This window comes from Acinonyx jubatus, chromosome E3 (genome assembly GCF_027475565.1).
Source record: "Acinonyx jubatus isolate Ajub_Pintada_27869175 chromosome E3, VMU_Ajub_asm_v1.0, whole genome shotgun sequence".
NCBI classification, from domain to species: domain Eukaryota; kingdom Metazoa; phylum Chordata; class Mammalia; order Carnivora; family Felidae; genus Acinonyx; species Acinonyx jubatus.
In genome coordinates this window covers 35,559,275-35,586,331 of record NC_069398.1, presented here as the reverse complement: position 1 = coordinate 35,586,331, position 27,057 = coordinate 35,559,275, and the positions used below count along the sequence as shown (strand labels likewise).

At 63.5% G+C, this 27,057-nt stretch overlaps 2 protein-coding genes across 4 annotated transcripts in view; both read right to left on the bottom strand.

Moving 5' to 3' along the window:
* Positions 1-27,057, bottom strand: part of ADAP1 (ArfGAP with dual PH domains 1) — a 50,097-nt gene that overhangs the window by 9,859 nt on the left and 13,181 nt on the right. The window contains exons 1-4 of one of the 3 annotated variants that reach the window (XM_053213151.1): positions 25,320-25,411; positions 13,601-13,731; positions 8,540-8,631; positions 5,220-5,302 (exon numbers count right to left, since the gene is read on the bottom strand). In XM_053213151.1, the coding sequence (XP_053069126.1) occupies positions 5,220-5,302; positions 8,540-8,631; positions 13,601-13,731; positions 25,320-25,332 (319 nt within the window). In that variant the 5' untranslated portion in view covers positions 25,333-25,411. Of the gene's footprint in view, positions 1-5,219; positions 5,303-8,539; positions 8,632-13,600; positions 13,732-16,748; positions 16,942-25,319; positions 25,412-27,057 lie in introns of those variants that run through there. The other 2 variants (XM_053213150.1, XM_053213149.1) reach the window with 2 other exon arrangements.
* On the bottom strand, positions 16,911-19,911 carry LOC128313611 (uncharacterized). The gene is made up of 2 exons (XM_053213164.1): positions 17,691-19,911; positions 16,911-17,063 (listed from the first exon to the last, which is right to left on the bottom strand). The coding sequence occupies exons 1-2, from the start codon at positions 18,474-18,476 to the stop codon at positions 16,911-16,913; spliced, it is 939 nt and encodes a 312-aa protein (XP_053069139.1). The 5' UTR covers positions 18,477-19,911.

Genomic DNA, 27,057 nt, shown 5'->3' with positions numbered 1-27,057 from the left:
TCACGTCCGGCCACCCACCTGGGCCGTCGGCCCCGCGCGGGGCCGTCTGAGGCTGGTCCAGGACGGGAGGAGGCGGCGGCCGGCCCCTCGCCCCGCTTAGTACCCCCCCGGAGCCTGGAGCCCGACAGCCCTGGCCGCCTCGGGTTTCGGATGCCACCTCCAGGCCCTGACCCCACCGCGCCTCCCCTCTGCGGCCCTGGCAGCCCCCTCCCGGACACCACGGAGACCGGGGCTATTTTCTCTGCTCTAGAGACACGTGGCCATAAAAAGGCGGCAGCCTGGCGTCGGGGAGGGGGCAGCTGGTGCCGCTCAGTCTGTCCCGGGACTGAATGCCAAACGGGGCCTCTCCCCTCCCCTCCCCCCCCCCCCCCCCGACTCAGAGGCTCCTGCATACGGCACCAGCAGGCACCTCCTCACCACCATGTCCCCAGGCCCACACAGGGCCCTACCTTGCATGTTGACTAAACGAACACCCACCCAGGGCAAAGCTGCAAATGCACTTGCCTCCCCGGGTCTTTGTGAGCAGCGTCCCCACACCTGCAAGGACGGTCCCCACCAGCATCTCCGGCTGGGCCCCCGACACACACGGCCCCATTCGGTCCCCAGAAGGCCCTCCGCGCTGTTATCCTCGTGCAGGAGGGGAAACTGAGGGCCAGAGGCATGGAGCGCTGGCTGACCTTTGGCTTGGGGCTGTGGCTCCGGGCGCAGCAAGACCCCCGCGGCCCGGCCCGCCCACCTGCCTTGCCCGCCGGGCCCAGCAGGTGGCAGCAGTGCCCGCGACCCACACTCCCGCAGGCCCAGGCCCTGCTGGAAGTTGGGGGGGGGGGGGGGTGGCAAGCACGGGCCCCAAACTGCTCTGACTCCCGGGCCACGTGGGTCCCGACGGCCAGCCGCCAGGAGGCCTAATTCCAGCAGCGGCAGTATTTTCGGACGGGCGCTGGCCGGGGTCCCCGACTGGCCCCAGCAGCAGGACGCCTTGGCCCGGAGCCCGAAGCCAGCGGCCGGCCGTGTTCACACCCGGCCCTGCCATGGGGTAGGCCTGCCCAGCCCTGGCCGGGGAAGGACGCCCGCCCCCCACACCCGGGGCCACCCCCCGGGGTTCTAGCCCCCTGCAGACTCAGGGGCTCCGGGGCTCCTGGCCATCGTGTCGCACGCCTACACAGCCTGGGGTGTCTCGATGCCCCACCCTTCCCCACACCCCTGCCAGAGGGGTCTCTCCAGGCGGCACGGGGCCCAGGGTGCCCTGCGGACGCGCACCCCCGGAGCTGGGCTGAGCGGGGAGACTGCTTACTGCCAAGGGCTGACCAGCCCCGGGGCAGAGGCCAGATGGTTCACTCAGCATTTACTAAGCGCCTACTGTGTGCCGGGCCCCACCACCCCCTGGGAAGCCAGACTGGCCAGCCCACCTCCCGGCCCCACTCGCTGCCTCTCCCCAGAAGCCCCGCGTGGAGCGCCAGGAGGACGTGCGGGGAGAAGGTGCCGGGCCCCCAGGGGACAGCGCTGCTCACCCCCCGGGGCGGCCCGAGCAAACCAGAGGACGGACCGTCCCCAGGGCGGGCCGGCGCCCGGGCTGGACGTGCGGGGAGAAGGTGCTGGGCCCCGCCTCGGCCGCAGGGGCTGCAGAGCCGCGCGTTGACGCGGACGGGGAACCGCCACGCGCTTCTCACACGACGCAGAGAGAACGGAAACCACATTCCCGTGAAAGCCTCAGCACAACGCTCGCGGCGGCTGCAGCCGGACACAAGCTGGGGACTCGTCCGCGCACACGACACTTTTCTGTGCGGGAAGGAGCGCCGGGGACGGGCGCAGCGCGGGCCAGTGTCGGGCGTGCCACGCCACACTCCAGAGGTGCCACGTCACTGGCTCCACGTAGTGACTCCGGGGCAGAGCGGGGGCCGGGAGGGGAGGCCGGAGATGGCCCTCAGGGTCCTGGTTGATTGGGAGTGTCCCGTATCTGCCTTTGTCACGGCTCACAGAACTGTCCCCTTCACGGGCACGGAGCTTATACATGGACTGTATCTTTGATTTCTTAACTGGAGCCGGGACACGTGGCTTCCCGTGCCCAGACCCGGGGCGGCCCTCCCAGGACGGGAGACGCCCGGTGGAAGGGCGTTCTCTGGGCACAGAGACAGGGCCCGGGGAGGCACCAGGGAATCGGAGGCCCACGGCAGCCTCCTCCCGAGAAGGGCCAAGACCTGGTTCCCGGCCTGTAAGTTCTAGACCCTGAGAGGTTGACACAGGGTCCCAGGCCTGGCCTCCCTTGCCCCCCTCTCCCTGCTGCCCCAGCCAGCCCCCCAGTCTCCCCGCCTGCTCCCGCAGCCCTCCCCGCCCCGCTGGGGGACCAGCACAGCCCTCCGCGTGGCCAACTCCACACGCCGCACACCCCGATCCCCACGCACAACATACTCGAGGGAGCAGCCAACAGTCCCGAGCCCCGTGGGGGCCCGCTCGCATCCACGTCGGGGCGGGGGTGAGGGGCCCGTCAGCCTGCCCCCTCCCAGACAGACCCCCCCCGAGCACCTTCACTCTACGGGACCCCACCAGCCACCACCCCAGGGATGCCTCAGGCCCACTGGCTGCCCCGCATGCAACGCTATTTGATGCTTAACAACGACTCCATGCTGAGCACGGTGTCCTCCCCGCTACACAGATGGGGAAACCGAGGCACGGGGGGGATGGGCTCTGTCACACAGGGAGCCCCTGGGTCATCCTGTGACAGTGAGGACAAAGGCGGGGCAGGGTGCAAACTCGGGACGGGCCCTGCTTTGCACAGACAGGAGGGGACACAGGGAGATGGGGCGAACCACCCCCCGCCCCCAGCCCCGGCAGGAACGGGGTCCGAAGCCTAGGCAGGAAGTGCTGTGTCTGTCGGTGACTGGGGGCGGCCTGGGCAGCCAGGCCCTCTGGACAACAGGGGGCATTGTCCTCCCAGTGAAAGGCGGCCATTGAGGCCCCGGCTCGAGGCGGGGCACAGGGTGGGGAGGCAGCCGTCACCAGGGTCACCCCTGCGAGCTGGGGTGGGGCAGGTGGAGACACCCTATCTCTACACACCCGCGACCTTGCCCAAGGGCGGGGAGCGCCAGCCTGGTGCCTGTCTGTCCAGGGTCCATCCGGAGCCCGGGCCGTGTGGCCGCCCCTCGCCCCTCGCTCCCAGGCACCAGGCGGTGCCTGGCCTGCGCGTGACCCGGCGGGAGCCCAGGGCCCTCTCCACACCTGGCAACCACAGGGCACTATGAACTACCCCGTTCTCGGCGGCCCCGCCGAGTCCCCACAGCCCTACGATGCCCGAAGGCGCCACCAGCTTCTCGGTCTTCCCTGCAGGCCGTGACCTTGACATCTTCGAAGAGTGCTGGTCAGCTCTTCGGGTCAGGGCCCCTCACGCAGGTCTGTCTGGGGTCTCCCTGAGGTGGAGCAGAGGCTTTACGTCTTTGGCCAGTAGGCCACGGAAGCCACGCTGCCCGTGCACCGGGGCCCCGTCCAGCCTGGTTGCCGCGGGTTAGGCGGGTCCAGCAGCTTCTCTGCCAGTGACACCCTTTCCCTCTGTCCTAATCCGAGTCCACGGGAAGACGCTGGGGGAACGTGCCAACCCCGCCCCTCCTCCAGCCCCCGTGGGTTTCAGCCCCGCCGTGGGCCCGTCCACACCTGCTCTGCCGGGAGTCCGCCCGGGGCCCGGCCCTCCCTCCCTGGCCCATCCCTCCGTGGGCTCACGGGCGTCGCTTCCCCTGTGGCACCTGTGGCGCCCACGTCCCCTCACACAACTGTGCCGAGCCCTTCCTCCCAGGGCCACGTGTGGTGGTCACCGGCCGGCCCCACCTCCTACTGGGGGCGCAGGCTCCCGCCACGGCCCCTCCGAGCTGCAGGGTGGCCACGGCTTTGCCTCTGCTGTGCCCGGGCCTCACCGGGCTCCCGGGGCTGGAGGCCTCCCCGAGCCCCGCATCTCCCTTCCTCCCCCTCCGAGGGGCCCAGCTAAACTGCATTCGGATGACCAGTGGGTGTGTCAGCCCCTGGGCCCGAGAAAGTGTTCTTCTGGAAGGAAGTACTCCCGGGAATCCCCTGGTGGTCCTCACAGGACTGGGGGAGGGGCGCCCGACGAGGAACCACAGGGCTGGGACTCCTCAGTGGTTGCCGGCCCCCCAGGTGCCCCTGCCCTACCCCCTGGACGCCGGCCTGGGGTGGGGGGGACGCTCCCTCCGTCTCAGCGGAGCGCTGCGCGGGCTTGGGGTCTGGGGCACCCGGCCAGCCGGGCACCGGAAGCTGCGGGGCCTGGTGCCCTTGGAGGCCCCCGCCTGGGAGACCCAGGAGGGCACGTGTGGGGCACTGGGGAGGCCTCTGTGGTGAGCGGGTGAGATCCAGAGGCCGTGTGGGGCCGTGGTTCCGGCTCCTCTGGGTCCCCAGGCTTGTGGGGGTCGGTCCCCGAGGCCGACCTCTGAGGCCCGTGCACCTGCACCTCCCACGTGACTTGGAGCGTGGCCTTGCCCCGAGGGGGAGTCCGGTGAGGACCCGGGCGGGGGCTGCACACGGCCCGCGTGGGCCCTGGAATCGGGACGCCAGTGCCCTCCGCCAGCCCCGCGGGGTCCGGTGGAGAGGCGACCGTCTGCACGGCTGTGGCCTTGTGGGGCCACGGGCTCAGGGCCGCTGCTGTGTCCCTCCTGAGGACCCCCTGCTCCTGGCCTGTCTCACACACGCACGAGATGCTGGGGACGCTTCCCGAGGGGAACAGTGGTGGCAGCAGCTTGGGGGAACGGGTTCTAACGGGCAGAGAGGACTCCCGGCTGGCCCCGCGGCCGCGGTGGGAGGCACAGGGGGGACCTGGCCCTCGTGGACCTCAGCGCCTGGGATGGACCCACGCACTCCGGCCGTGGACCGGTCTGGTGCCCGCACCCCTCACTTCCGGAACCCAGCAGGGCCGCTCCCATCACCCCTGCCCCATCTTCCGGCCCCGGCCCCACCCAGGCCGAGTCCATCACTCCCCTCCCACCAGCACCTGGTCACCCTTCGGGTGCCCGCCGCGGCCCCGAGGCGCCAGCCCCGTCGGAGCTGTGCTGTGGGTGACCATGGGGTCTGAGCACCGGGCCGCCCAGCTCAGTGTCAGGAGGACCAGACACGGGCCAGACCAGTTAGGCCTGCCAGCGCCTCGGACAGGGAGGAGAGACACAGAGACAGGCAGGGACAGAGAGATAAGGACAGAGAGAGACACAGAGGGACACGCGCGCTCTTACCTGCGGAGTACGGCTCCTGCTTCTCCGGGTGGGTGAACTCCAGCCGTTCGTACTTGGCCCGGATCCACTGCTCCCGCAGGAGCCTGGGGAGGGAGGGCAGAGTGAGCCCCGGGCCGAGCGGGACCGCGGGGCGTGGGGGCTCCTGGCACCCCGCGGACACGCGGCCACTGAGAGCGCGCGTGTCCACCGCTTGCAGACGGCAGGGCCGAAGGGCCGCCCGCTTTGATTTTTAAAATCATTTGCGATCAGACAGGTCTGCCACTAACACCTCCTCCTAAGAAAAGAAGAAATGGCCCTCGGGGGCGCCTGGCTGGCTCGGCCGGAGGAGCCTGCGACTCTTGATCTCGGGGTTGGGAGTTCAAGGCCCCCGCACTGAGGGCAGAGATTTCAAAAAAAAAAAAAAAAAAAACCTAAAAAATTGGCTCTGATTCACGTGGCCGTAACGCGACCACCGAAAGCGCTGACTCTGGCAGCTCACGGCGCCTTCCCAAGGTTATGCCGCCGTCACCCCAAAGAGGACCCCATGCCCACCAGCGCCCCCCCCCCCCCAGCCCCCAACCACAGTCCACTTCCGCACGGAACCGGGCGGGTACGAGGCTGTCTGGGTCAGCCCCACTGGGGCGTCATTCCTTTCCGTCCACCGGCCCTCGAGGCGCACCCCCGCCCACCGCCCCCCCCGGGAGGGCTGCCCCAGAGGCGGCAGAGGGCCGTCTGCCCGGAGCGCCCGCTCATGCCCGTGGTGGGTCCTGCCAGACGGCCCGGCGCCCACGGCCCTCGCGGCCCCTCCACCGGGCGAGGCAGCGACTTCCTCACCCTCCTCGCCCTGCGGCCCCTGGGGCCTGACCCCCCTCGGAAGGGGCCATCCGACGACACGTCTGGGACCCTGGCACGGCCCTCGGGCTCGGAGGCCCTTCCTGCCACGTGCGGGGGCCTCCCCGGGCCCGGCACAGAGGCTCCCGGCGGCAACAACGGGACTAAGCCCTGGGAGCAGGCACGGGAGGGGGTCCCCACGCTGCTTGGCAGGCGCATCCCGGACCGCTCGGCCCCCGGGGACCCCACGGCCAGGGTGTCGTGGCAGGGGGCCCCGCCCTCCGGAGGCCATCTGGCCTGGCCTCCCGCACCAGGGAAAGCCGGCAGCGACGGGGTTCCCGCTACACGTGAGGCCCGGCGACGAGGGAGGCAGTGCCCACACCCCGTCTCGGGCCGCTGATGAAACCGCAGACCTGCTCTGCGTTCTCGGGAGCTGAGGGCGGCCAGGCTTCGCCGCCCCCCCCCCCCCCCCCCCCGCCTGCCCCGTGCCCTCCGCCCTCCCCACAGGAGACCCAGACCTCCTGTCGTTTCCTCCGCCTGGTTTCAGAGGCCGTTAAGGGATGAACTGTGTCCCCCACCCATGAAAAGACGTTGGGTCCTAACCGACACTGCAGACTGGCCCCCGTTTGGACGGATTAACGGGTTATGATGAGGTCGCCCTGGAGTCGGGGCGCCCTCGGGGTGGGGGGAGTCTGCAGAGACACAGGACGGCCACGTACAAGCCGAGGAGGGGGCTCAGGGGACCCCACACGCACCTCGACCCCGACCTCCAGGATGTGGGAACAGTGAATTTCTGTTGCAAAAGCTGAGCACCCGGTGCTTCGTCACCCTGGCCCCCGGAAGCCAGCACGGGGCCCCTGCCAGCCACCCTGCCCGCTGACGGCTCGGGAGGCTCCTCCAGGTTCCGCCGAGGCTGCCTGCTGAGCCCACGTCACAGGAAGCCAGGGGCTGGCTGACGGCAGAGGGAAAACCGGGAGGGCCCTGGTGACTTTCTTCCCGCGGTGTGAGGACCGAATGCCAGGCCAGCAGGGCAGACACGGGAAGGGAACTGGGTCCCGCCCCCTGAGTCACCGCCTGACACTAACACGGCCTGATCCCCAGGCCTTCTGAGCACGGCTCCTCATGGGCCCCGTGCCCCGGGCAGGGGGACACACCCCCCCCCCCGGCCACCCTCACGACACGTGGGAGCCTCCCTGGCTCCGCCGTGTGCACATCTGAATCCCCACGGTTTACAAAGGGATTCCACCGCACCTCCCACCGCTGCACAGCTGTCCACAGGGAGCTTGGTGGGTCGGCTGCCACAACCCCCTGGGCAGCTTTCCCCACGAGGGGCTGGGACCTCACCCGTGCAGATGTCTGCACCCTCCCGGGCCTCTGGGGCTTGGCCTGGCAGACCTGAACACCCACGGAGTGTGGGGGCCGCGGCAGGCTCGGCTCCCACAAACCCCCACCTGGCGGAAGCTTCTGGAAGGCAAGGCCTGCCCCGGGTCAGCCCGCTCACCACCCTGGGACGCCCAGCCACCTGATGGGTCCTGACCACACTGCCCCGGCAAGGGGCAGGGATGGTCTCTGTGAGCATGTCCTGGCAAGGGCGTGGCCTGTGTTCCAGTCTGTCCCTTGTCATACACTCAGACAGAAGGGACACATGGGGACACATGCAAATAACCAGACCACAGGGCAGCCTGTGGCCGGGGCGATAAAATCACATCTCACAAATAGCTGTCCGGCCCCGCTGATTCATACTGGGACGTGAATGGCCTGGCGTGGCCTCAGGGTCCAGATTTCCCCGGGAGCCCAGAAGCAGTGGGGTCTCAGGATGTGACACGGTGTCTGCATGGGGGTGGGTCCCTGGCAAGGCGTCCTGTCCCCAGAGACCCGCAGCCAACAGCATATCATCCGCCCGGGAGGTGGGTGGGCCAGGTCCCCACCTTCCTTTCCAAGAAAGGGCAGCTCACCCCCAGGCAAGTGGCCACGAGGTCTCCCACCTGCCCCCATGGGAACAGGGCTCCCCAGCATAGAGACCACGTCCCAAGTGCTGGTTCCAGCTCGTCTGCTGGCATCTGTGTTACCCTGAGAAACTCACCCAACCCCTCCGGGCCCCCAGGAACAGCCTTGTCAAAAGAGGGCCATTCGTTCTGAGCTGTGGCTGCCACCGTGGAAGAAGAGAGGCGGTCGGCGGGGGGCGGGTCTGGGTGACACCCCAGGGCCAGGCCTGTGCTGGGAGCAGAGGGCCGAGGCGTCCCAGGCGGCGATGCCCAGGGAGGGAGGGAATGCAGGGAGGTGTAGCGATGCCGGGGGAGGGGATGACTGGCTTGGGTGGGGGGATGGGGGGACGGGGGGACACCCTGAGACAGGCGGCCGCACAGGTGCAGCTTCTCAGCATCCTCCTCAGACCTCCGGGGAGTGCTCGAGGGCCCCCAGCAAGGACCCCACCGCCCAGCCACGGGCCCAGGCCCGCACCCGCCCCCCTCTGGTCTTCCAGCCCCAGACAAAACCGCTCGGCGACTTACTGACAGTCAGAGGACGTGGGCCGGTAGTAGAAGGGAGGCACTTTGGACTCATACGCGTCTCTTGCAGCGTCATTTCCATGGGAGGCCATGAACTGCGGAGAGAGGACAGGGTCAGTGCTCCCGGAGGCCGGGGCCGGGCCGGCTGAGCCCCAGCCGCTGCTGTCCCAGCGAAGGTAGTTCGCAGCGGCCGCAGGGACAGGACCTGCACTTCCGGGTAGAAGGGGTGCTGGGGAGGGTGGCAGAGAGGCCGGGCCCTGCATACATCCCCCGGGACGGCAGCGCCGTGCCCTCCGCCCGAGGTGTCCCGTCCCTGCCTCACGCGAGGCCCGCCATCCACTCATCTGACCCACGCGGGCAGGCGGCCCTCGAGAACTGGACACAGCGAGGGCCCCAGAGATGGAGACTGGCCCGGGGCAGCAAAGTGCGTGTCCCCCGAGGCGGATGGACAGCAGGAGTGGGGAGCAGGGCACTTACACGGGCAGTGTGGGTGGGCAGTAGGTGCAAAGGCCCTGAGGAGGGTGCTTGGTGTGCTGGTGTTGGACGACATCCCAGGGCCGGTGTGGGGAGCAGGGAAGGGGCCAGAGGGGCCTGACCTCACAGTGGCCTTGAGGACAAGGGGAGCAAAGGAAATCCCTTGTGTTCCAATCCTGCCTCCTTCCCGAAGCCTCCAGGGAAAGCCTTTCTTCTAACAGCATGGAGCTTTGGGGACCACTGGGTCGTGACCATGGACGACCCAAGTGGGTCAACTGGAAAATACCACCAACAGTAAGACACTTGAGCAAAAGGCTGGAACCAAATTAGAATTCTGAAATCAGAACTCTATGTATCTGAAACCTCAGCCAAGAAGCAGCCTCACAAGAAATGCTCAAAGTCTCCACAAGGCAAAACTTACACGCTCCTGAGGGATGAGCACAAAACTGTGCACAGAGACCCGTGCCTGGAAGGGGTGGGAACATGCCGCCTCCTTATGTTAATCTATGTGCTTTTGGAAGTTGTCAAAAACAAAAACAAAACGGGAATAGCAGTTTTTAAAGCTAGCAATGGTTCTAAAGTTCATTTTAAAGTTAACAAGCAGGGTAGGGGCGCCTGGGTGGCTCAGTCGGTTAAGCGTCCAACTCAACTCAGCTCATGATCTCGCGGTTCGTGGATTCAACCCCCACGTCGGGCTCTGTGCTGCCAGCTCAGAGCCTGGAGCCTGCTTCGGATTCTGTGTCTCCCTCTCTCTCTGCCCCTCCCTGGCTCATGCTCGCTCACTCTCTCTCTGTCTCTCTCAAAACATAAACCTTAGGGGCGCCTGGGTGGCGCAGTCGGTTAAGCGTCCGACTTCAGCCAGGTCACGATCTCACAGTCCGTGAGTTCGAGCCCCGCGTCGGGCTCTGGGCTGATGGCTCAGAGCCTGGAGCCCTGTTTCCGATTCTGTGTCTCCCTCTCTCTCTGCCCCTCCCCCGTTCATGCTCTGTCTCTCTCTGTCCCAAAAATAAATAAACGTTGAAAAAAAAAATTTTTAAAAAATAATAAAAAAATAAAAAAAACATAAACCTTAAAAAAAATTTTTTAAAAATACAATTAACAAGAAAAAATATTCTAGAAAATTCTGTAAATGAAGACTCTTCCTACCAGATATTAAAACCTGTTACTGACTAGAAAGCCTAATCAATGAAACCAAGAAAATTTCCAGAAATCGATCCGCTAGAATCTAATACTGATATTAAGTGGATTTAATAGGATTAACGCCCATCTCACATCAGCAAGGGGCGCCCACTGGCTGATCATCAGTGGGGGCAGGAAACGCGGAAACCATTGGAGAAAAAGTGTGGCTGGACGCAGCCTTTCAGTGACATAAGTTCCAGCTGAATTGAAGCTGTGATTTCCAAAATTAAACAATAAAAATAGTAGATAAGAACCATGGTATAATTTTAAAAATCATGTTAGGAAAACACAGGAGGAAATCTCCCATTAATGTCTCCCGTTAAGACGTGGTTTCCTAGATGTCTTACCACAAGCACAAACAACCAGAGACAACAGTGGAACTTCAGAATTAAAAACTGTGCTCCAAAGGACGCCACCGAGAGAGTGCAAGCGTCGTGCTAAATGACAGCAGCCGGGCGAGAAGGGCACAGCGCGTGGCCGCGGGGCCGGTGGCACTGGGTCCTTGGACGTGACGGGAATACTTGGAAACAGACAACGTGACCGTGGCAGACGCCATCACACTGTTCCCTTTAAGATGGCGGATTTGGGGGCGCTGGGGCGGCTCAGTCACGTGTCAGACTCTTCATTTTGACTCAGGTTATGATCTCACAGTTCATGAGTTCGAGCCTCGCGTCGGGCTCTGTGCTGACAGCGTGGAGTCTGCTGGGGATTCTCTCTCTCTCCCTGCCCCTCCCCCATTCGTGCTTGTGCTCTCTTTCTCTCTCTCAAAATAAATAAATAAATGTAAAAAAATAAAATAAAACGGTGGGTTTTCTGTTATGTGGTTTTCACCTCAGTAAAAAAAAATATATACGTATATAGCTCTTCAAGAATATACATTTCTTTTTTTTTTTTTAATGTTTGTTCATTTTTGAGAGAGAAAGAGAGACAGTGTGAGAGGGGTAGAGTCAGAGAGAGAGGGAGACACAGAATCCGAAGCGGGCTCCAGGCCCTGAGCTGCACAGAGCCCGACGCGGGGCTCGAACCCGCGGCCCGTGAGATCATGACCTGAGCCGAAGTCGGACGCTTAGCGAACTGAGCCACCCAGACACCCAAAAAATTGGTAAAGGATTTGCGTGGACGTCTCTGTGGAGCACGTACGCAGACAAGCCGGCCGGCGTACGCGGAGATGCTGACCTCCTGGCGCCCACGAGGGCATCTAGAAACAGAGGCAGGCGGTACGATGCGTTGGGGGCCCGGGGACCACCGTGCACTGCCAGGGGCCACGTGCACCTGTCCTGGACCCCCTGGGAGGCCCCCAGGTGTCAAACAGAGAGCCCCGTAAGGCACAGCGAGGCCAGGCCATTCCCGGAGGAAGGCGACCCCTGCCCCTGACTGTTCACAGCAGCACTTCCTGTGGGAGCCGAGGGAGTCACGCAGCCCAAGAGTCACCGATGGACGGGCGAGTCGAATGTGGCCTGTCCACACAGCGGGAAGCAGTCCCCGATAAAGGGGCTTGTGGCGCCGATGCCCACGGCCACGTGGCTGAACCCTGAACACATGGTGCTCCGCGGGGGAAGGAAGTCAGAGGCCACGGGGGCGGGGGGGGGGGGGGGCGGTCCACTGACATGACCCGCCCAGAAGACGTATCGGGACAGAAAAGCAGATGTTACTTCCAGTAGGGGTGGGGGTCGTGGAGGGAAGGGGGAGGGGCTGCTGAGGGGCACAGGGTTTATTTTGGGAAAATGTTCCAAAATCAGGCAGTGGGGCCGGTTACGCAGCCGGAAATGCGGTGAAATCGCGTCCGTTCACACCTCACAAAGGCGAGTGGCCTGGCGTGAGAGCTGCGTCTCAGTAACGCCCTTGTGAGTCAAAAGAAGCCTGGGGCAGAGCGGGCCCCTCTAGGTACCCAGAGACCCGAAAACCACAAAACGCTGATAATTTTGACTCCACCAAAGTAAAAAAGTTTCCACTGCACACAGCACGAGCAGAGTCAAAAGGCAGCGCGAACCGGAGGGCCATACTGTCTCGAAGGGTCAGACCCCCAAACGTGGAAGAACCCGAGAAAACGAAACAGCTAACAAGGTGTCAGCCAGGGCGCCAACGGGAAGCCACGGATGAGACGCAGAGGACGCCAACCCGCGCCACGGACGCTCAGCGTCACTCATGATACAAAATGCCATAGGGGCGCCTGGGCGGCTCGGTCGGTTAAGCGGCCGACTTCGGCTCAGGTCATGATCCCGCGGTCCGTGGGTTCGAGCCCCGCGTCGGGCTCTGTGCTGACAGCTCAGGGCCTGGAGCCTGTTTCGGATTCTGTGTCTCCCGCTCTCTGATCCTCCCCCGTTCGTGCTCTGTCTCTGTCTCAAAAATAAATAAACGTTAAAAAAAAAAAAAAAAAGGGAAAACAAGGATTCCGCAGGGACACAGCAGAGGAGGATCCCGGGGCCAGGGTGTGCGGGTGACGCGAAGTCTCCCGGAATCACAGTCACGTGACCTCCCACGTGCAGGAATTAAGGTTCCAGGACCTGCCACGGGTCCCGCGGTGGCCTGGCGGTCACAGGGGGTGGGGAAAGGCAGAGCTGGCATGTCTGTCCAGGGGCCTGGTTCCATGAACCACGAGTCTCCACCGGAGGGGTGACTCCATCCTGGCGGGCAGGACGGGGGCCACGCTCGGTCACAATACTCCTTGTGGGCACGGGGCTCGGTACCAAACCACGGCGCCCCAGGTGCTCGTGGGCAGGTGGACGGGCAGACAGGACGAGGCCGGTCCACGCAGCGGACGTCGTCCCCCACAGAAAGGCTGAGGCCCTGACAGGCGCTACCAGGCGGGCGGAGCCTGGCCACGTGGCACTCAGGGAAAGCGGCGGAGGCCAAGGCCACCTGCTGCCTGCGCCCTTTCACGAAAATGCCCACGACAGCCACGTCTGTGGAGACGCAGAGCCTACGGACACCGCTCGGCCTGGACGGGACGGCGAGGAGCACGGGTTCCCTTGTCGGGCGTGAGATGCCCTAAAAGTGACTTCGGCGACAGTGGCCTGACCGTGGACCCACCGGAAACAGCTGAGCTGTGTGCTTTGAAAGGGCGAACCGGGGGGCGGACAGCACAGGACACGAAGGCCTTGCTCACCCCATAAGCCCGTCCCCCTGCCCCGCCCACCCCTCCCTGCCCCCAGCCCCCTGGGCTCCCTGCACCACCGCCCTGCCCTCTGCCCTCACCCCTCTTCCCCTCCCCCCCCACCCCCCACTCCTCAACCCCCCCGCCCCCCACCGCTCCCCCCTCACAGTGCCGGCGGCCAGGAGCCGGGAACACCAGGGGTGGCCACTTCGAGGTGTCTGTGACCCAGGGGGCCGGGCCGAGGGCCCCGTGGGGGGTGCGGCCGGACCACAGGGGCTCCTCCGACCCCCCGCAGCCCCATCCCCTCGGGGCCGTACCTCCACTTGGGCCTCCTCCCAGGCATCCAGGCGGATTGACTTCACCTTGCTGACCTGGGGGATGTTCCGGTGGATTCCCGAGCAGCTCAGGCAGATGAACACCCCCAGGGTGTAGGAGGCCCAGTCGGGATCTGGAAGGCAAAGGCGAGACCCTCAGGGGCTGGAGCTCGGCCGGGCCTCTCTGTGGCCTCAGTCTCTCCACCTGTGCGACGACGGGAGACCGGCGAGGAGATCCCCGGGGCGCACCGGCTCTGTGCCCCGCGTGGGGTCCCTGCCACCAGCCACAGGTGAGCGGCCCCACCCCCGAAGTCCCAGCTCCACAGACGCCCGAGAGGACGCGCCGCGGCCACGGAGACGTGCTCGACAGCGACACTCGATCGGCACCAAGTGCGCCGGGCGCGACGGGGACGCTGGCTTGGCCACGCGCCCACGCGCTCGGACGCACCCCGACGTCTCGCTCGGTGCAACAGCCACGCGCGTATGCGGATGGCCCTTGACCCGGTCAGGGGCGCGGGTCCACTTTTCCGCAGGTTTGCCAGGTTTCACGTTGAGCCACGGCAGGCGAGCGTGGCGGAACGTGACGCTTGTTCACCCGGGGCACCGACGGCGCCTACAGGATTGTCCTTCCTGTTGCGCACACCCCAGCCTGGTAACGGCGCGCGGGGCCGGGGGCTGGAAGGACCGAGCCTCAGAGCCAGCTCTCAGAAGGGGCGGCAGCCTCTGAGACACCTTCCCCTTTTAAGTGAAGCTTCTGGATCAGCCGGTTCGAGTCAAGAGGCCAGGAGGGCCAGAGCCCCTCTGCAGACACCACAGGCCCAGCCACAGGCCCACGGCTCTGTGCCAGGGGTGTGTTTGCAGGGGGCGTGCATGTGTGAGTGTGTGAGAGCTCATGTGTGCACACACATGTGAGTGGGCAGATGTGGGTGTGCACACGTGTGCGAGTGGGCAGGTGCGGGGGCTGTGAAGGGGCACCTGGGGCCCTGGGGTCCCCCGTTCCCGCCCGGACTCCCGCTGCCCCAGGGCAGCCAGCCCCGCCCCCTCCCGCCCGTCTGGGGAGATGAGGGCTGGCCTACAGCGAGGCCCTAGAGGGACACCGGCGGCCTGGAGGCTGGGCCGTTGAGCACGGGGACAAGAAGCACCAGATCTGGCAGCCACGGGCCTCGCTACTTTCCAAACCTAACAGCCTAGCTCACGGCACCCCCGTCCGCACGGCGCCCACGGGGTGCTGAGCCGAGGTCTAGCAGAGGAAGTGCGGGCCCGGGAGGGAGGCTGCTTCTAAGCGGCGCCCAGAATAGAGAAGTTTCAGGAGAACGGGCCGACTGTCTGAGGGGCGGGGCCTCCGAGCCCTCCCTCCCGGTCCCCACGGGTGCTTATGGGGTGGAGGTGCGGGTGGCTGGTGCAGCATGGGGGTCCCGGTGGGTCTGGGGCGGTGCGGGACGGGGAGGTGACCCCACGCACAGACACAGGCTCCTGGCCGGCGCTCTGAGACCACCAGGAGCCCCGGCCTCCCCACCTCCTGTCTATCCCGGGGGTCGCCGACCCAGAGGCTGCCACGAAGGGCGCAGCCCAGGGAGCCCGAGGCCTCAGAGCCTCGGCTCTGGGAGCCTCGCCACCCCCGCCCCCGCCGAAGAGCTGTGAGCAGAGGTGCGGAGCAGACAGGCACACCCGTCCTCCCACACGTCCCCTCCATCCATTCCCCCCCCCCACCACCCCCGGGGCCCTTCTGCCAGCTCCGCCCACAGGCCGCCACCCCGGAAACCAGAACATCACCAGCTTTCTGCTTGGAACCCACAGGGGACTTTTCCCCACCTCTCCGGGCTCCTCCCCACGCCCGGCCCGCCCCATCCCTCCCACACCTCAGGGCAAATGTCACCCTCGCAGGCCCCCCGAACACCAGCTCGAGGGACCCCCCGCGCGTCCCCATCATAACGCCCTCTGGGTTCTTCGCGGCATCTGCCGGTCCCGACACTTAGTTCCTTCCCTGTTTCTCGTGTGCTGTCGGGCCCGCTGCGCGTGGACGGGTGCCACGAGCCCCCTCCCAGCAGCCCGGCCACACCCACATTCGGTACCCAGATGCCTACGCTGCCCCCACAGCCACGAGCTCCCTTCCGCTGCTCCAGGGTGACGGCTTGGGGGACGCCAGGGCACAGGCCACCACCCCTGCCGCCCTGAGCACTGACCTGGGGACAAGGCTTGGCTGCGGCCAGAGGCCAGGCCTCCAACGTGCCGGGACCGTGAAGCAGGCAGGCCGGGCACGTCGGGGGCCCCGGGAGTGGGCCGTGGGGAGCTCGGGTGGGGGGAGGCCACGTGCCCCGGCTCTGCGCCTCCCCGGGGCCCAGGGGGCAGAAGGAAACCCCGGGCGGGGGTCAGAGAGCCACAGACCCACCTCCGGCCCAAGGGCTCTTGGCAGCACGCGGACAGAAGACCGCCACACGCGACCCAAGCCTTCACAGGAACGCGGGGATGCGGACAACACGCAGAGAACGAGCGCGGGGTCCCCGGCTCTGCACGAACCCACCTCTACCTCTGCCCGCTATTCTCAGAATACCCTCTCCCTGCATTCTGTTGTCATTCTCGAGAAACCGCCCGGCTGCTGCGAGGGGCACATGGAAGTCCCGCACCCGGTCTGCCCCCCGCCAGGCCCCCGCCCCACGCACCCCTGTGCCGTGGGCACAGCCCACCCTTGGCAGCCCTCCTGGAGGCACCCACCCTCCCTGGGCCCCAGGAGCCACTCCCTCTTTTTGAAAATGCTGCCCCACCAGGAAATGAGGAACTTGTCCGGCAGGAGAGAACGTGAGCAGGGAAGATCCACGCCGGCCGCAGACTTGGCCGCCAGCTGGGCTGGGTCCCCTGGCGTTGCTGCCCGGCCGGAGGGGCCCGCCCAGCAGCGGAAAATCACACCAGGGCAGGGCGGCGGGCTTTCTCCCACAGCCAGACCCGGGAGCCACGGCTCCCTCCCGCATTCGTACTCAGGAGAGACGAGGGCCCCCGCCCGCCTGAGCTGCCCCACTGGCCGCTCACCAGGGAGGACCCCGTGGCCCCGTCACACGTGCCGCAGAGCTGAGCAGACCCCCCCGGAGCCAGATGGCCCCGGGTCCCCCTCCCTTCCCACCCTTCTCAGCTGGGCGTCCCAAGGCAAGTCACTGACCTGCTCTGGGTCTGTTGCTGGCCTGCAAAATGGGCACGCAGAGCATTCAGGTGCAACAGCCGGGCACAGAGTGCTCGGTCAAGGGCACTTGTCGTGCAGCGGCACATGCGTCCAGGCCACGCTGCCTGTCCCAGGGATTACTAACGGCTCCTCCGTTCACCCTCAGATATGTCCCGGTTCGGATGGTAATTTCCTCGGCCCCCGGGACGAGGGTCTGCGGCAGAAACCATTGGGGCTCGGCAGCATCTGTTTCTCCAGCTCCCCGGGGTCGGAGCTCACTTCCCAGTCTCCTGGAAGTTCGGCGCGGCTGGGGTTCTGGCCCGGGGAACGTGATCGGATGGACCCGTGTCCCTCTGGGCCTGGCCGACAGCCACCACCCACCCATGGTGCTCATGTCTCCATCCTTGGCTGGTGGGGGGGGGGGGGCTCTGAGAAGGGGGGAGGGGTGGAGGCCATAGCGGGAGGAGCCTGGGCCCCGGAGGCACTGTCTGCAGCAGAGAGACCCGGGAGAGCTGGGACCGGGCACCCCTGCAAAGCTCTGTGTTACAGGCAAATGACAAACGACAAGTGTGGTCTCTGAGATGCGGGGTGTCTGTTACGGCCGCTGGCCTTCCTGACGAACTGTCTCCCCATCCATTGGGGCCCCCAGGACCCAGCACAGAACCTGGCCAAAACCAGGGGCCCAAGAGTTCATGATGAATGAGCCACCCACCAGCCCTATGCACAGTCCCACTTCCAAGCGAGAGTCAAGGCCTCGTCCCCCACCTCACCGGCCCACGTCCGCCGAGGATGCACGGGCAGGCGGGGAGCGTGCCGAGCACAGGGGCTTCGCGGGGAAGAAGGGAGCTGCAGCGGGGCTCACGGCTTGCAGTGAAATGCTGTCCCGGAGAACGAGTGGCGAGGACCAGCGCAGGTCCCAGGAAGGGGAGAGTCCCAGCTCACCACTCGGCTGTGCCTTCCCCAGAGACCTTCACGGAGCTGCTCCGTCAACGGCTGCACACAGAGTACCCAGCAGGTACAGAGTGTCGGGTGAGCAGCACCCCTTCCGGGCCTCACCCTCCTCATCTGTAAGATGGGACAGTAACAGACACCTGCAAAACGGGCCCAACGGGGAGAATCACCGGGGTGCAGGAGAGACCCCCACTTTTCACCACCCGGGGACGTCTGCTCTGAGAGTGGACCTCTAGCCCAGGCCTCCCTCCTCACGGCCTTCATCCACTTGTGTGTACATTCTGAGACTGGGTGAACAAAGACCACCAGATGCCCCTGCCCGGCCATCCTTCTACGCAGTGTCCCGGCCTGGAACATCTGTCCGCAGAACACTTTGGCGGGGATTAGCAAGCTGCGGCCCTCGGGCCCAGTGTTTTGTAAATAAAGTTTTATTGGCACGCGGCCACGTCGATCATTTAGTCTATGGGTCCTTCTGCAATAACCCAGCAGAGTTGAGTGGTCGTGACAGAGAAGGTGTGGCCAGCAGAGCCCGAAAAATGTCCTATCTGGCCCTTTAAGAAAACATTTGCTGCCTGGCTCAGCAGAAGAATACCGACTCTCGATCTTGGGGTCTTGAGTTCGAACCCCATGTTGGATGTAGAGATTAAGACACAAAAAGGAAAGAAAAAGAAAACGTTGGCCAAGCCCTGCATTAGAGGGAAAAGGGGTGAGACACAGACGTGAGCCCAGGGAGGACCTGTGATCGGAGGGGTGCTTCCCGTCACTGCTAACAATCATCTCTGACAACAAGGCTTCTGGGTTTAAGGAGTGGCTACAGATGGGCCCGACATCTCACGACTGACGTGAGGACCCACTGGTACACAACTTAAGGCTGCCTGCAAGCCTGCCCGTTTGGCACGTGTGGGGGGACACGCCCCGTGTGCACGCCCGCACACAGGAGGGCTCCGTCCAAGGGGGGCTCAAGGAAGTCTCACTCTAAGAAATGGAGACACTAAGCCTTTCGCAGAGGAACAAAGACAGAAACCGGGGCGCCTGGCTGGCTCGGTCAGCACAGCATCTGACTCTTGGTCTCAGGGTCATGAACTCGAGCCCTACGTTGGGTACAGAGATTAAAAAAGAACCAAAAGACAAAATCAGGTACATCACGTGTGTTAGAGGCTATCGCTCGAGGAACAGGATGTTTGTCGTACCTTTTGAGAAAAGCGTTGGTGACGAAATGCCATTACGCATCCACCAGAAAAGCTACAATGTAGAAGACTGGACCCCCGTGTGACGAGGGTGCAGGGAGGCTGGTACCCTCATACGTCACCCGCAGGACGATAAGTGGCTTCAACTCACTTTGGAAAACCGTTTGGCTGCTGCTCACAGAAGTAAACTTCTCTCCCCCGTAAACCAGCATTCCTACTCCCAGGTGCTCACCAAGGCGAAAGGCAGACACGTCCACAGGAAGATGGTCACACCCAGTAACAGAGACAGGAGAGACAGGACACAGACCACGCCTCCAGGGATTTATGCCAGGAATGAAGAGCTGCCTTCGCATGTGGAAATCGGTCAACGTAATTCGCCATGTTCACAGGCTAAAAATTCACAGGACTGTCTCGTAGGTCCGGAAAAACCACGTGACAAAATGTAACATCCCGATCAAAATTCTCAGAAAACTAGGAACGGAGGGGACCTTTCCTAACTCGGTACACAAGCTCCTATGAAACACCTACAGCTGACATCATACCTAACGGAAGAAGACTGAATGTTTCCCCCTAAAATCAGGACCACGACGGGAAGGTCTGTTCTAATCGCTTCTAATTAAAAACTGAACTGGAGATTCTAGTCAGTGCGATAAGGCAGTGACAAAAGGAAAGGCTTCCAGGTTGGAAAGAAAGAAACAAAACCTCTTTCATTCACACACAACATGATTATCAATGTAGGAAATCTGATGGATTCCACAAAAACACTACTATAACTAGTCAAGTGGCAAGACTGGGGCTCCCAGGGGGCTCCGTCGGTTAAGCGTCCGACTTCAGCTCAGGTCATGATCTCACGGTTTGTGGGTTCAGGCCCCACATCAGGCTCTGTGCTGAGAGCTCAGAGTCTGGAGCTGCTTCAGATTCTGCGCCTCTCTCTCTCTCTCTCTGTCCCTCCCCTGCTCACCCTGTCTCTCTCTCTCTCTCTCTAAAATAAATGTTAAAAAATATATAAATAAAGCTGCAAGATATAAAATATACAAAAATCAATTATATTCGTATATATCAGCAATAAGCAGTTGGAAACTGAACGCTTAAAAACACCACCTACGGGGCACCTGGCTGACTCAGTTGAAAGAGCATGTGACTTGACCTCAGGTCATGAGTTGGAGCCCCATGTTGGGTGCAGAGATTAAATAAACTTAAAAGAATAAAAATACCATTTATATTCTGGAGATTGTTGTACAACGTGAATGTGTTTTTAATTAATTTTTTACTTTATTTTAAATGTTTATTTTTGAGAGAAAGAGAGAGATGTGAGTGGGAGGGGCAGGAAGAGGGAGACAGAGGGTCTGAAGCTGGCTCGAGTTCGAGCCGTCAGCACAGAGCCCAACGCGGGCTCGAACTCATGACCCGTGAGATCGTGACCCGAGCCGAAGTCGGACGCTCAACCGACTGAGCCACCTGGGCGCCCCGACAATGTGAATATTTTAAATGCAACTGAACTATACTTAAAGAGGGTAGGGGCATCTGGGTGGCTCAGTCAGTTGAGCGCCTGACTTCGGCTCGGGTCGCGATCTCACGGTTTGTGAGTTCGAGCCCCGCGTGGGGCTCTGTGCCGACAGCTTGGAGCCTGGAGCCCTTGGATTCTATGTCTCCCTCTCTCTCTGCCCCCCTCCTCCCTGCTCGTGCTCTGTCTCTCAAAAATGAATAAACGTTTAAAATAATTTTTAAAAAAGAGGGTGCAACAGTAAGTTTTATGTTTTATGTGTTTTACTACAATGAAAAGTTAAAAACACTGTTACAGAAGCATTGAAAAAAATCAAATACCTACAGGTAAAATGACAAAAGATATGCAAAACAGCACACTGAACACCACAGAGTGTTGCTGGGATAAATCACAGACCGCCTAAATACGTACGCAGAGATACAGTTTTCCTGGGTTGAAAGACTCAATATCGTGAAGATGAAAATTCTCTCTAAACTAACCTAGAGACTCAATGATCCCAATCAGAGTTCCAGCAGGATTTTAAAGTATATATTCATACCCCGATTCTAAAATTCACGTGCAACTACGGGGGACGTAGACTAGCCAAAACAACCTAGAAAAGGGACAAACACTACTTGGTTTCAGTGGAACAGAATAGAGACCCAGAAACAGTCCACACGCATTGTTGACAAAGGTGTAAAGGCAATTCAGGGGAGAAAGAAGAACCTTTCAGCACATAGCGCCGGAACAGTTGGAAAACATCTGCAAAAATGTTAAACTGCCATCCACACCCCCTGCCACGTACGAAAAGTCACTCGCGACGCACCGCCGTGCCAACGGTAAGACCCAGAGCCAAGGAACTTGCCAAAGAAAAGGAGAGAGGCCTTTGGGGCCTTGGGTTAGGCAAAGCCTTGTTAGCCACAGAAAACTGAAAAATTAAGCAAGTAAGTTAAGCTTCATCAGAATTTTTGGAAAGATCTGCTCTTTGATTTTTTTTTTTTTAACGTTTATTTATTTTTGAGAGAAAGAGCATGAACAGGGGAGGGTCAGAGAGAGGGAGACACAGAATCTGAAACAGGCTCCAGGCTCTGAGCTGTCAGCCCAGAGCCCCACGCGGGCCTCGAACCCACGGACCGCGAGATCGCGGCCTGAGCCGAAGTCGGACGCTTCACCGACGGAGCCGCCCAGGCGCCCCAAGAAAGATCTGCTCTTTGAAAGACACCGGTTGAGGCCGGCGCACCGGGGACGTTTTGCAGATCGTGTATCTGACGAAGGACTTGCGTCCAAAGTACATAAAGAACTGTTGAAACTCAGAAGAAAAGAACTCCATCAGACAGAGAGGCAGAGGGAATCGACCCAGCAGAGGCGACGTGAGGGCAGTACCTGGCACGGGTAGTGCCTGGCTGGCCATCCGGGAAGCGGGACGGGCGCGGGAGCTCTGGGGCCAGGGCAGCCCGCCCTCCAGCCTCTCCTCCCAGCATCCCAGCACTCTTAGAGGGGGGTACGCTTTCTTGTGTGTAGCTCACGCCTCGGTAAAGGTGAATTTAAGAAAGCAGAGTTGTGTCTAGACCCCAGCCCTACCCCAGACACCGGAGAAGCAGAGAAATCAGGGCCTCTCACCCCGGTGCGCCCTGCTCTGCGGGGCAGGCAGGGACCTGCTGGATGTGGGCCCCTCCAGCGGCCTGACCTTGGAGCAGGAAGCAGGAACGTGCTGGCCATCTCGTCCACCTGGGGTAGGGGCACTAACCCCCATCACACTCGCTTGGGGCTAAAGATCAAGTACGTTGTCCCACCTGGTCCCGTAGCTCTGCCCATCCTACTAGTAGTCTACTTCTACAGAACAAGGCATATAAAGCCCAGAGAGGGTCACACACTCGCCTGAGGTCACACAGCGGCAGAGCTGGACCAGGCTGGCACCTGTCTCCCAGAGCCCGCCCGGACCCTGTTCAGCACAGGCAGGTGCCAGGAGCGTGGGAAGCAGCACGGGCTGTGGGACCAGGCAGGGGAGGGGGAAAGAGGTCCTGGGGACGGGGGTGGCCTCCCAGGGGGCCGTGTGGCAGGTCCACAGGGACACAGGGGGGTGGGCACAGTGGCCCCGCCTCCGGGCAGGGCTCCCAGCACCCGTGGAAACCCACTAGAGGAGTGACTTCACATTTGGGTCCGACCCTTCCAGGGGCAGGAGGGGGAGGTGCGGGGACCCCGGGCCTCTCTGAACACCCTCATGTCACGATGGGCGCAGGGGCTCGCGGCCTCCCCCGGGTCCTAAACCTCAGGCCCGGAGAAGCAAGACGACCAGTGACAGGCACAGGCTGGGCACAGCTGGGATCCCACCCAGCGAGGCCCGCCCGTCCGCCATCCCTGGAGGTGACGGACTGCCCACCGCCCCTCCGGCCTCCCCTCCTGGGGCGGGGGAGTGTGGAAGAGGAGTCCAGACTCCGCATACGCCTTCGCCTCGCAAACCCGTAACAGACGGGACAGAGGTTCCCCGCCTGGGGAGCCCTCACCGCACCCCACAGGTGAGCTCTGCGTTGAACCAAGGCCAAGGCCACCAGGAGAAGCACCGGCAGGAGGCGGGACTGGGCTGGGCCGCTGGGGAGAAGGAAGCAGAAGCCTGGGGCCCGTCTTCCAGGCCGGCAGGGTCTGGAGCGGGGCTTGATCCAGCAAGAGGGGTACTTTGACCCAAGATGCAGAGTGCAGTACCACCCCCCCAAGCCTCAGGCTAATGATTCCACAGCACTGTGTGGGGGTGCCGTCTGCCTAGTGAAGATCCTGCCCAAATGTCCCCTCTGCGGTCACACAGGACGGCGGCTGAGTGCCACTCGGAGGCCGGCCAGCCCGCCTGTGTGAGGGGCCTGCGCACAGTAGGCTCACAGCAGCCCCAGCGAGCGCACCACCGGGGTTGAGAGCCTGTAATCCCAAAGATGAGGCGTGGGGCACCTGCCTCCCCCTGGGGCCAGCCGGGGACACGGTCCTGCTGTCCTCGGACTCAGTGACCCCAGAGGGCCCTGTCCAAGCAACACACGCCTGAAACGTCACCCCTGGGCCTGGGGCCTGGGAAGGCAAGAGTCCTTACTTTAGGGGCGCCTCGGTGGCCCAGTCGGTTAAGCGTCCGACTTCGGCCCAGGTCACGATCTCATGGTTCGTGGGTTTGAGCCCCACGTTGGGCTCTGTGCGGACAGCTCAGAGCCTGGAGCCTGCTTCCGATTCTGTGCCTCCCTCTCTCTCTGCCCCGCCCTGCTCATGCTCTGTCTCTCTCCCAAAATAAATAAACATTAAAGAAAATTAAAACAGAAAAGACCCTGAACTCAAAAAGTTAAAAACAAACAAAAGCCCTTATTTTAAAGAAGGATCCTGACTCTGGAAGGAGAGATCTGGAAGTGATTCTGAGCAGCCCTGTAAGACTCCTGGGCTCCAGCAGAGGGACCCTCCCCCCTCCCACCGCCGCGTGCCCCTGAAACCACCACAACAGAGGGCAGAGGGCCAGTGCCCAACAGACTGGCCCTCTGCTGGTGCCCACGTCTTACCAGGACCAGCACCCCCACAGGAGTCAGGTTAGTGGAGTAACTCCTCGCCAAGTGCTCCTGCTTCTCCTGGAGCCAGAGACTCCCTGGGCTCCCAGCCCCTCCCTCCTCCCTGAGAAAGCCCCTGGGCAGACTCTCAGGAGGTCACCCTCACCTCCAGAGTGGGGCCTCCAGAGTGGGGCCTGTGTGCGCGTGCACGGAGGACAGGAGCAGCTGGATGAAGGCTGGCGGGAGGTCCCCAAGGGAAGAAGGATGGGGCTGATGCTTTAGTTCTCCAAGTGGCAGGGCTGGGCCTGTGGGCTTCCTTCTCAGGCTGTTGGAGCACAGCCAGATCTGCCCATCTGAGCACACGCCCCCCCCATCAGGTCTGCCCACCTGTGCACATGCACCACCCCCCCCCCCCCCGCCAATATGAGAGCCAGGCACCAGGGGTAGGATGTCCACATGTCACGCTCCTAAGCTCAGAGCCCCTCCAGGGTGGGGGGGCAGGGGTATCCCAGCAGCAGAACCCCCTGACCCCAGGCAGGAGGGTCCCACACCCTATTCCCAAGCTCTGCTCTGGCTGCACCCCCTCCCCAGAACCAGACACACAGCTGTCCAGAGCCTGCCCTGCTCCTCTCTTCGGGCACCAGGGATCAGGGCTTCCTTGCCCAGGGGTCTGGAGTGAGCCTCCAGCAGCACCTGTGGGGACAGAGGGGGACACGGGGGGGGGGCAGAGGGGGACACAGGGGGGACAGAGGGGGACACAGGGGGCTAGAGGGGGACACGGGGGCAGAGGAGGGCTAAGGGGAGGCAGAGAGGAACAGAAGGCAGCAGAGGGGGGCATAAGGGTCAAGGGGAACAGAGGGGGGCAGTGGGGACAGAGCAGGGGCGGCGGGTAGAAGGGGTAGGGGGGCAGAGTGGGGACAGAAGGCAGCAGAGGGGGCAGAGGGGGACATGGGGGGAGCAAAGGAGGGCAAAGGGGAGGCAGGTGGGGCCAGAGGGGGGCCAGAGGGCAGAGGTGGGCAGAGGGGAGGCAGGGGGGGCAGAGCAGGGGCGGGGCGTAGAGGGGGTATGGGGGCAGGGGGGGCAGAGGGGGGACAGAAGGCAGCAGAGGCGGCAGAGGGGGACATGGGGGGAGCAAAGGAGGGCAAAGGGGAGGCAGGTGGGGCCAGAGGGGGGCCAGAGGGCAGAGGTGGGCAGAGGGGAGGCAGGGGGGGCAGAGGGGCGCAGAGGGGCGCAGAGGGGCGATGGGCCTGAGCCTGCAGTTCTACCCCTGTCCCCAAACCCACGACATCAGGGCTGCTGGCACATCAGGCCAGGGCCTCGCCCTCTGGGGTGACATTGCCCATCAACCCCAGGCTGCCAGCTTCTTCCCGACTCCCCCAGCGAGCCCCTCCCCTCCTCCCCCCCTCCCGTGCCTTCCAGGATGTCACTGCCCTCCATCTACCTCTGCTCTGCATTCTCCCAGGGCTTGGAGGTGACTCAGCCCCTCACCATTTCCTGGAGCACAAGGGAGGCACCTGGGCAGGTGAGACACATCCTGGGGCTGAGCCGGACTGAGCCGGTATCGTCTGGAACCGTGGTCTGGCACAGCCCGGTGGCCGGGGCCCCAGAGAACGTCGCCCCTCCCACGCCGAGGCCCAGGAGTGAGGGGGGCTGAGGTCCAGACATACAGTGGGCCCGGAGTGGGGGGGGGGGGCACAGGCGGCCCCTCCCCCACAGCCGCCCTGCTGTTTGTTTATCCCGTGCCCCCCGCCCCCCGCAGAAGCCAAGCTCGGGGGGGGGGGGGGGCACTTTTGCCGCCACCAAGGAGGGGCCATCGACACAGTGGCGCTTAGCGGCCCTGTGGCACCTGGAGGAGGGAGGCTCCCGCGTTGCCCTTGCTCCCCCCCTGCAGAGGACCCGGCCTCCCCTCCCGACCGTCCCCTCCGGCCCACCTGGCCCAGGGGCCTCCTCCTGGCACGTTCCCTTCCCCCTCCTGACCCCACGGTACCTTCCGGCCTCCACCCCCGCGCTCACCGAAGCCCCGTCGCAGACACCGCTGGCCTCCAAGGTGCCGACCCGAGCCCTTCAGGGACGGGGCAGCGCGCGGCCGGCCTGCGCACCCCCGGTGGTCTTCCCGCCCACCGCCAGCTCCCCAGCTCTCCCCGTGGCGCCCCGTCTGGTCCCCCGGCTACAAACACCCAACCGTGGAGCTGAATGGAGGCCGCACGGCCCTGGAAATACGACAGACGCCGCAGAACTGTTGGCTTTCACCGGTCGATTCCGTTTGTGTGACTTTCCCCTCGGCGAAGAAAAACACGACACGGAAAAAGGTGCACACCGTCGGCTATTTTCTACCTGGGTTCTACCTCCGGCCGCTTCTCCAGAACGCTCCTCAGCCCCGAGCTCGTGTCTCCCCCCCGGTCTGTGGCGACCTCTCAACCCTAACGCCAGCTCCTGGTCTCCACCCCGCTCCCTTCAGCCTCGGCCAAAAACTGCACTGGCCTCGCCTCTCCCTGTGCGGCACCCCACGCCCCAGGTCGCAGCACACGCTGTTCCCCGAACTTCAGAACATGCGCAGAATCTGACCGCTTCCCGCGGCGTCACCTCTTGTCCGAACGACTCCAAAGTCCCCCCACGGTCTCCCGGCGTCCACCCCACCTCTGTCGGCCGCGGACTCTCCCCGAGAGCCGCAACAAGGCCCCGCGTGCACCGTGTCACCGGTGAGCCCGTCCCCCACCCTTGGCTCTGGACACACCGGCCCCCCTGCTTCCCCTTTCGGCCGGGGCCACCCGCCTTCCGGGGGAGCCGTCTCCCCTCCTCTGTGGATAATTCCGGAAACTCCGGCACCGGCGCCCCTTTTGCGTACCCACCGTTCCCCACGTCCCGTCCTGGTGGCACCCTCACGACACCCTCGCCGTACCCCAGGACCCCACCCTGACTTTGGTCACTGCCAGTAACCCCGCGCTGGCCACCTCAGCACCTGCACTCCCCCGCGGCCTGCCCCGACGCCAGGGGCCGCCGGTCCCTTCGCTGCCCCTCTCCTCACAGCCCCGCGGCCTATGCCCCTCACGTCCACATCACGTAGAGCCCATCCCTCCACCAAAGCCTGTGCCCGAAGAGCTGAATGTTCTAGACCAGGGGAGGCCTGGATGGAAAACTGCGGTCAGTGGTCAATGTCAGCTCTTAGCACAGGAGCAGCG

Coding starts and splice junctions, on each gene's coding strand:
- LOC128313611 (XM_053213164.1), bottom strand. CDS start 18,476: ATGATTGTTAGCAGTGACGGGAAGCACCCCTCCGATCACAGGTCCTCC. Junction 17,064..17,690: donor GGGGAAGGCACAGCCGAGTG/GTGAGCTGGGAC, acceptor TCCCCGGGCCAG/AACCCCAGCCGCGCCGAACT.